This window comes from Sinocyclocheilus anshuiensis, unplaced genomic scaffold, assembly GCF_001515605.1.
Source record: "Sinocyclocheilus anshuiensis isolate Anshui unplaced genomic scaffold, SAMN03320099.WGS_v1.1 scaffold481, whole genome shotgun sequence".
NCBI classification, from domain to species: Eukaryota; Metazoa; Chordata; class Actinopteri; order Cypriniformes; family Cyprinidae; genus Sinocyclocheilus; species Sinocyclocheilus anshuiensis.
The window spans coordinates 2,380,255-2,390,355 of NW_015539907.1; the positions used below are offsets into that span (position 1 = coordinate 2,380,255).

Here is a 10,101-nt window from a genome sequence, read left to right on the forward strand (position 1 = left end):
CCTCTCTGGTTAAAGGGTCTGGCAGGAGTGCTGTGGAGGAATGAGTTCATCTTTTCAGAATTCCCTGGATTAGAGGGGATGAAAAAGACAGGGATGTGGGCCTGTAGTTTGGTGGGAAGAGATGGCAAGCTGCTGTTTTTCCTCTCGATCTTTCTCTCGCTCTGGATCTGCTCAGAGCTCTATGGACGTGTGTTTACCCCGAGGCGGTTCTTTTCTTGCCTTTTCTCCTCCCTGCATGGTGCTTTTAAAAGCATTAGTGGATAATCACATAGTATCGCCGTTGAAATCAACCCCCTTTTGTGTACTTACAGTTAATTACCTCCAACTCACCCCAAATGAATTTTTTTTGGTGGGGTGTGTGTGTGTGTGTGTGTGAGCAGATCCTCCAAATCTCTTTTTCTGTCTTTTTCTTGTAGTCGTTCCACCTCACATGAAGTCTCGCTCCTGTGCATCTGCAAAAATGTAACGCGAGACATTGTTTGAAATACAATATGATCAATGTATGGTCCACATTGTTTTCATGCATTATTCATTTTATACCATTCCTGTTGTCTTTGGTTATAATGCACTGCCTAAACACAATGGGGCAAATACATGAAACAGTTTAACACCAAGTTAACAACACAGTTTGTTCACTAAGCACCTGCAATATAGTTTAACCAGGTGCACATTTAATATATTTTTAGAGCACTTTTTATGTTTTTGAAAGAAATCTCTTATGCTCACCAAGGCTGCATTTATTTGATTAAAACATCAGTAAAAACAGTAATATTGTGAAAAATATTACAATAAAAAAGAACTGATTTCTATGTTAATATATTTTATATTGTCATTTATTGACAATTTTCAGCAGCCATTTCTCCAGTCTTCAGTGTCACATGAAGCTTCAGAAATCATTCTAATCTCAAGAAACCTTTCTTACTATTATCGATATCGAAAACAGTTGGGCTGCTTAATATTTTTATTTTCTGCTTTTTAAAAAAAAATAGAAATCTTTTGTAACATTATAAATATTTTTTACTGTCACTTTTGATCAATTAAATGCATCCTTGCTAAATGAAAGTTTCTGAAAAGTCTTCATTTCTTTAATACTTTAAAGAAATCTTTAGTAGATTGACCCCAAATTTAACAAATTAAATGTACTTCATCAAATTTTTGTATTCATCTCATTCTCTGGCATCAGTGCAAAACCAGCTTTGAACCCTAAAGGTACAGGACTTTAAAATAGGACTGAAAACAGTAAAATTAAATTGTGAAAACTATATTTTGCCACATTCAAAGCATTGTAAAATAGTTAATATACCCACGACTGTGACTGCATATCAGTTGAATCCTTGCACTGTTGCTTGACAACTGTAAACAACCACACAATTGTGCTTAACAACACCCCTTAATCACACGTTATTCCTCATCTTGACTTGTCTGGGGCACATCCCACTCTGTATTTTTCTCATTACTCTACATTTCTTCATTTTTCACGTGTAAATAACTTAAAATGGTCCTGCCCACTAATGGCCACACACTGTATATATCACAAATCCGCCCAGTCCAACATAGACTGTTTTTTCCTTTGATGTGAATGTGACCGTCTGGCCTGGGAACGGACTGTGAATTGCATGTTTGCCTTACTGATCGAGTAGCACGTCCACCAGAGCATTATGACCAAGCTCTGAATTTCAAAGGAAATACCTTTGTGGCTGTCTAGCTGTGCGTGTGTGTGTGTTTTGTTCATTTCAAGCTTTGTAAAAGGGGCTGGTATTTGTCTGAAAACAAAATAGGGACTAAATAAAAGACTTTAGCCTTCTGACAAAGTAAACTTTAGTCTCACGGCCTCCTTAAGCTCTTAGTCAACAAGGCCCTAGCCGTTGTTTGATCTCAGCTGGCCATGTTTGCTTTCCTTTGAGCGGTTTACTACTCTAATATAATCTTTTCCTCAAGCAACTGGTGCGTTTTTGACCAATTTTGCATCTGTGGGCTGTGCACAGAATGATACTTTTTAAACTAATTGTTTTTAACCCTGTAGTTTAGAGCACACAACAGCATGTTTGTGAATCTTTGTGTTTTTCAGTCATTCCGGCTGAGCTCGGGAAGGGGTCAGATGCCGCCGTCCCCTCGGAGCCGCTGACAGCGTGTGTCTCCGAGGAGATTGACACCGGCGGAGACAGTTTTGAGAATATAATAACAATAATAACATACTCTACCTTTCTAATGGGTAAACCGAGCTGTTGAAAGGTGCTGGGGTTAAATGAACGCAGAGAAGCGTAATTGCTCCCAGCTTTTGTCTTCCACCCCTCGTGAAGTGTGTCCGGGTGTGTCGAAAGAGAGAGAAAGTCTGAAGAATTCTGAGGCGTTCTCACTTTAGTTAGCACTTAGTCTGCCGTTATTATCTGTACTCAAAGTGATGGGCCCACAGCGCTTACGTGTCGTTAACTAAACTGTTGCTGAGTCATTAAGGTACATGAGTTTAGATGTCCACCGCCTTTGAACTAACACCTACTCTCTGCAGTCGATAGCCTAAATGAGGTTTATTATACTAAAGTACCATCATTGGCTGCGATTAGAGCCGCGGTGCTGTCCGTCTGTCTGTCTTCACTGGTCTGAGTAAGACTGTATTTCCAGCTCTGGCGGCTTGTTAGAGGCTCTTCACTGACTCATGAGTGAGGCCTCCAGGGAAGGGGGAGACTGGAACTCTGTATTCTGCTTGATGTGCGCTTGCTGATGTGCATTTTCCAGCCCCTACCTGAACACATGCATGCACACACAAACACACTGCCACACGGTTCAGTCATTTAACGTTCTGTCAAGGGCCAAATTTATTTCTTGAGTTGAAGTGCGCAGATAAATGGCCCGTTGAAACACAGGATGATGCAGAGATGACAGACAATGTGCAATATGAATATTTAGCAAGGAAAACTTTATAATGGTAGCTTGAGTAGTTTTGTTATATTGTGCATCATTTTATATACGTGTCCCTGGACCACAAAACCAGCCATAAGGGTCAATTTTTTGAAATTGAGATTTATACATTATCCATTGATGTATGGTTTGTTAGGATAGGAAAATATTTGGCCGAGATACAACTATTTGAAAATCTGGAATCTGAGGGTGCAAAAAAATCTAAATATTGAGAAAATCGCCTTTAAAGTTGTCCAAATTAAGTCCTTAGCAATGCATATTACTAATCAAAAATTAAGCTTTGATATATTTACGGTAGGAAATTTACAAAATATCTTCATGAAACATGATCTTTACTTAATATCCTAATGATTTTTGGCATAAAAGAAAAATCTATAATTTTGACCCATACAATGTTTTTTTGGCTATTGCTAAAAATATACCCAAGCGACTTAAGACTGGTTTTGTGGTCCAGGGTCACATATTATCTTTTTTGGAGTGTCTATTTACACTAAGTGCAAATAGCCCGTTCAACACTGCCCTCCAAGGTGTGGTTGGGCTAGACCAGGGGTGCCCAAACTCGGTCCTGGAGGGCCGGTGTCCTGCAGAGTTTAGCTCCAACCCCAATTAAACACACCTGAACCAGCTAATCAAGCTCTTATAGGCATACTAGAAACTTACCAACAGGTGTGTTGAGGCAAGTTGGCGCTAAACTCTGCAGGACCGAGTTTGGGCACCACTGGGCCAGATAATATTATTAAAGATGGCTATCAAAGAACAGCTCCACTGATCGACCCGAGTTCGAATCCGCCTTTTGCAGAACTCATTCTTGTCCCTTTTCACGTCTATCACATCGGAAAGGCATTTGTTTTCAATAAAAATGAAGGAAAATATTCTAAAAGTTGAAAATGAAGTAACGGGTAGGGTTAGGGTTAGGTGTAGATAGCGCTTTATTGTCACAACAAGTGACAATAAGTCTTAAGTCAGCATCCATTTAATAATTTTAATAAAACCTATAATTTACACTCAATGCACTGCATACTGTTTTATAATGTATTTCAATACTGAGGTGCAGATATTTGCCACTATTTGCAAGTAGTCTAAATAGCAGAAAATACTGCTATTTTTACATAGTGTAATTAGAAGCTATGGCTATTTGCACTTAGTGTAAATAGCGTATCGCTAAGAAAATATGCTATTTTCACTTAGTGTAAATAGCATCTATCGCTATTTAAACTTAGTGCAAATAGCCTCTGCCTATATTTTTATTAAAGAAAAAGAATACAATAATAAATAATAAAATATCTAAACCTATTTAATTATCTACTTTAGATACATACATTTAATTATATATATATGTTGGCCTCGTGGGCAGCGTGCCGACATGCAGCGCCATTGTGCTTTGGGTGTCACGAGTTCAAGTCCCGGCTCGTGGACCTTTCCTGATCCCATTCCCCTCTCTCTCACCCACTTCACTTCCTGTCGACCTATACTGTCCTATCAAAATAAAGGCATAAAACGCCATAAATAAACCTTTAAAAAAAAGTTAATATTAAGTTAAATGTATGTATTGTATATACAAGTATATTTGCCATTGGGGTAAAAAAAAACTAATTGGAATATATATTCTCTGCAAAATGGTACATTAAGTGTTTTAATTAGGTTTAGATGTTTTATTATATGTTTTCTTCAGTAAAAAATATATACATATTTATATGTTGTAATTTATATAATGTTATATGTTATAATTTATATATAACAAAAGAAATGCAATATATATATAATACAGGTAAATGTAAGCAAACATTTTCCAGTAGCATAAAAAAATAAACAACTTAGAAATAAGTTGTTTTATTTTAAAATAAATAAGAAAAAAAATTAAATCCAGTTGAGTAAGGTTGGGTAAAGGCTTAATGTCTTGTTTTATGGGTTTTCACAATGTTTAGAATTTCTTTTACTGTAAAATTAACCTAATAAAGAAAAACTACTGATAAATGTATTGATGTTTTGCAATGTGGTCGCTAGCTGGTGGACATATTCCAAAAAACATCTTGAACATCTTAAGCTGGTTTGAACACTGGTAGGTGATTTGTTGCTGGTCCAGGATGGTCTATCAGCTTTGACCAACTAGAAAGCATTTACCATGTTCCAACCTTAGACTGGATTTTTCAGCAGGGAGTGTAAAAGGAAGAGTAAATCTGCAAAACAAAGAGAAGGCACTGGCTGGATTTGAGTTCTAAGATTCTAATGAGTTTGCCCGATTAGTTCTCTTCCTTCCCCGTCTCCTTTCCCACTGACACACACTCACACGGCACCGCTCAGGCGAGAACAGCCAAAACACACACTCCTCTCTCAAACACAAACATTTGCTGATATTCTCTTCAGCTCTAATATACTTAAAACACATGACCACACATGCACAACACCCTCAGGAAAAGGGCCGGTCTCTGGGCTGAGCATTGTTCGCTCCCAAGCTAAACATTAAATAGATTATTAACCTTTAATCTTTGCACCTCTGTTTAAACCCACAGAACAGGCAGCGCAGACTCAACCACCCCCTTTCTGTATCTCTCTCCCTCTTGCTCACATTAAAATGGGGGGCATTAATCATATCACAGCACTTCTATGTTAGACGGCCATGTGAAACTTCCTGCCGCATTGTTTCATTTTTTGCATCTCATTGATTTAGGTATAAGTTCAAATTCAGCCCTCATTTGGCGGCATAGCTGGAAGCATGTATTCCTGTATCCTTTCCATTGACCTAACATAGAGCTACTGGCTTAACATAGAGAAAAATCTGCATGATTATTATGATTTATTCACACCATTCTCCATGAAGTGTTTATGGATGAAAACGGCTAGCACAATGGTTTCATTAGATCATTCGGGCAGAACAACCACCTTGCAAGAGGATGTAAGGAATTCTGTAATGTTAACATGCAGGGGCCCAGCGCAAGGGGCCATTTCAGTAAAGAGAAGTGTGTTTAAAATTGGTCCTGATTCCACACATCCAAACAGTTGTGCTTGAATGGGCAGTAGTTGTCCTATAATACATTTCATTCGAATTTGTTTGAGGTGTTTATTTTCCAGTGTATTTTGTGTTCATGAGTTTGTGTGTTTGTGTTGATTGTCTATCTTGGCACTGGTTAAAGGATAGCTCATCTAACAATGCAAATTCTATCAATATTTATTCATCTTTAACCTGATAAACACAGAATATGAAATTAGACTTTTGAAGAATCTTTTTGCACCTCTATTCTATACAATAACCAAATAGGTTCATATTGACCCTATAGGACTTTTAAAATATATTCCAAGTCTTCAAAAGCCTTGCAATTGCTCTGTTTGAGTAACATACCAAAATTTGAGACATTTTTTACTTATTCAGGCTGTCAAATTAAATATGGCACTATTTGGTCACCAGACATACAAGAACTAATAACATCATATTATTGATGAGTGATGCTATTGATGTTTCATGTTATTGTTGTCCTACCAGCGAGTCAATAATGTCTTAAAGTTTGGCTAGTGATGTGACTGAAATAACACCAAAACCAAAAATAAACTTTTAATTTAACCAAAAACTGTAACTAGGTTTCAGGCTAATTGGCTGATTCTCGTTATTCTATTCAGGGTGTAATGTTCACAGGTAATAAACCAGTTGTAGTGCAATGCACAACATCTCAATTTTTCAGCCGAACAAATTTTACTTGCTGTTCTAGGCTCTTTTTTGGTCACAGGGAAGTTTACCCATTGTAGCTTATCCACATTGTCTGCATAAAGTCAATGTCAAATTCTGACAGTCAAAACGCATTATTGCAGTAGCGATTACTAATGATTAATGATTATGGCCCTTTGGTTGCGGCCGAAACCGAAAAATCCTATTTTTACGTTTGCCGAAATTTCAGTACATCACTAATATTGTATGGCTTCAGAAGACAGGAAATATAGTGCACAAATCCTGTTTGGAGCATAACAACCTTGATCACTGCGAACTGTTGCTATATGAAGAAAAGCTTAATAAAGCTTCTTAAACTCTCCTGTGCTTGTGTTTCACCCAGAAAACGTACAGCATACAGGTTTAGAATGACAGGAGGGTGAGTAAGTGATGTCAAAAGTTAAATTTTTTAATGACCTGGGCATTTGTTCGACCCTGAATGAACAGGGACTATAGACCTGACCCTTAAAATCTCCCTGCCAATAGCCTCTCAGGAGCGAAATAATGGCATCACTCAATGTGCAAGTTAATCTGAGCTGATAGCGTGAAGCCTGAGGGGTCAGGGGGGTCACAAACTCGCGCTAAATTGTCAGGGAGCTGAAAGCTGTCCCCAGGCCCACAGCGGGAGTTGGCAGGGAGGGGACGCTCCCACTCCACCCAAGCCATCACCACCATCACCCACCCACAGGAATGTGGAGGAGAATAGAGACAGGGGAGGGAGTTGTCGCCGGATATGAGCTCATAGCTTTTCCATATCCCCCTTCCACAACTACTTTCTCCCCGGATCAAGAAAGAGCGGGCAGAAATGCACACAATGCGTGGCGCATTGTACTCAGAAACATTTAAGAGTGTGTGTGTGTGGCTGAGATAGACATGTATTGAGGGAGCTGTAACTCACTCAGGGTTTAGCACCAAATGGAAGTCTGCAGACAGACTCCCAAGCCATGAAAGTGAATTAAATGAGCTGATTTAAAGGGTGTTTGGTTGTTCTGTCTAATGTGTGCATTGCAGGTATGCATGTTTTTTGGAGCATAAAAGCTTTAACTGAAGTATTTTTTTAATGTCATATAATCATTTTTGTTTTGGGGTCTTTTTTTTTTTTGTACAATTTCCCACCTTCAGCTGTGCTTTTGCATTCAGTATAAGTAAATAACTAATGAATTAAGTTTTGAAGTAGCGCCCTCTTGAGGCAGCACATGACAGTGCAGCATTCAACTCCACATAATAAACCATCTTTCTGGCCAGTAAATGTTTTCATTTTGTCTGCATTGTATTTTATTTGCAAACTTACTAACGGACCCATTCTCTTTTCTTGTTTCAGATGCCAGTCTGTCACCTGACGCCCCCAAGCAGAGTCATTGGTGTAACGTGGCGTACTGGGAGCATCGGACACGGGTGGGCCGCCTCTACACGGTGTACCAGCCCGCCGTCAGCATTTTCTATGACCTACCTCAAGGCACGGGCTTCTGCCTCGGCCAGCTGAGCCTGGACCAGCGTAGCAGCACCGTGCAGCGGACGCGCGGCAAGATCGGTTATGGCTTGCTTCTCAGCAAAGAGCCAGACGGAGTCTGGGCCTACAACCGCAGTCAGCACCCCATCTTCGTCAACTCACCTACCCTGGACGTACCGGGGAGCCGTAGTTTGGTGGTGCGCAAGGTGATGCCCGGCTACTCCATAAAAGTGTTCGACTATGAACGCTCGTCCATGCTCAGGCTGGGGGCCGAGTCCGAACTGCTAGAGGGACCGTATGACCCGAACAGTGTGCGCATCAGCTTCGCGAAAGGCTGGGGCCCTTGTTACTCCCGCCAGTTCATCACTTCCTGCCCGTGCTGGCTCGAGATCCTCCTCAACAACCACAGATAACACATACACACATGGACTCAATTGTGTTGAGAGACTTTTGGACTCCACAGACTATCCCAAATATCATCTACTTAGATTTAATATAAAGTTTTATATATTATAAGAAATATATATTATACTTGTAAATACTGGAGTCATTTTTACGATGTAATTATTTATGTATGGTGCAATGTGTACATGGACAAGAGGAAAAAAACGGGAAATGCACTTTGGCTTATATATTATATATATAAATATCTATAAAGAATCTTTCAATACCAATTTGAAAAATTATACAGCAAAAATAGGAAGAGCCTAGTTTTGGTGTATAGTTTTCATATACTATTAATATCCAGATGAAAAGCTAACACCATTCACACATTGATAATAAAGTATTCGCATAATATTGCTGTGCTTTCTGTCTCTCACTTACCCTTTTTTCACCCATAAAAATATTTGCTTCTAGATGCTTATTTTTACATGAAAAAAGAAGATAATGTGAATGGAATAAAAGGGGGTTTTCACAGCGATACCATTTTGGTTTCTTCAAAGCACCTGATCCAACTGAATATTTTTTTTACTTTTTTCTTGGTGTGAAAACATCTAAAGAACCATTTTCCAATATAAAGAACCTTTGTGCAATGAAAAGGTTCAATGGATATTAAAGGTTCTTCGTGGAACCATAGATGCCAATAAATAACCTTTATTTTTAAGTGTAAACTATCAAATTCATCTGATATTAGGCTGTGTTTTATCATCGCATCCTCAATTATATTTTACATGGTGTCCTAACCAGATGCAACATCATGAAATCTGATTGGTCGAAAAATCCCATTCTGCATAACAGTACATTAAACATTAAAATTATCTCTGATTGGCTGTCTAATGTAATTTTGTAATGTTGCTTCTCGCTGGAAACGTTATGCCTGGTTAGGACATGGTGTTTCACACAACCTGCTGATAAAACAAACCGTCGCCGTAGAAGTGAAAAGAAATCCATGCTATTGAAACTGAGTTTTCAAACCGGGGCTTTGGGCATTGGCTGTCATTCTAAAAAAATTTCAAACCTCTGGAATTAAAATTTCGAAACCGAGGGAGGTCGTTTCGGTGGCGCAAAGTTATTTCAGGCATCAATCTCTCATTTCGCTTCAGAGCCAAGCTCACATCTACACGTTGGTTGAGAGGAGGTTACAGCCAGAGTTCCTTGAGGTCCTTGAGAGCCTTGCTGGCCGGTGTTGAAGAGAAAGGAGGAGTATCCTCAAGCATGGCTTCCTCTCTGCTCCATCCCTGCAGCTCCTCACCGACTAGCGTCCACAGCGGCCGTGGTCAGTGGTTTATGGGACCAGCTGTGCTTCTTTCTTCTGCGAGGAGAGGAGGTGGTGGCTCCAATCCCAGTACATTGATATATCTCCATGAATGCAGATGGCAAAACCAAGACCTTTAAAAGAAACTATGTGCAGGCCAGTAAACTACTTCCAAGGTGGATGTGGTAGGGCTGGCTTCCTTTCTAATTGTGGGTGTTGGTTGTCAGAGTCACTGGGGGAGAGGAGGAGGGGGCTGTGGACTAACCTGCCAAAAGCCAGTTTGAAAAAAACAACATGCTGGTCCACGCAGGCAAACAATGCGACGAGATTGTGGACTGTAAA

At 39.5% G+C, this 10,101-nt stretch overlaps 1 protein-coding gene across 1 annotated transcript in view; it reads left to right on the forward strand.

Annotated features, from left to right (window-relative positions):
* LOC107686299 (mothers against decapentaplegic homolog 6-like) overlaps nucleotides 1–8,695 on the forward strand; it is a 27,997-nt gene extending 19,302 nt beyond the window's left edge. Inside the window, exon 4 of the mRNA XM_016483241.1 lies at nucleotides 7,935–8,695. Coding sequence (XP_016338727.1) covers nucleotides 7,935–8,476 — 542 coding nt within the window. The 3' untranslated portion in view covers nucleotides 8,477–8,695. The remainder of the gene's footprint in view (nucleotides 1–7,934) is intronic.
* The last annotated feature ends 1,406 nt before the right edge of the window (nucleotides 8,696–10,101 follow it).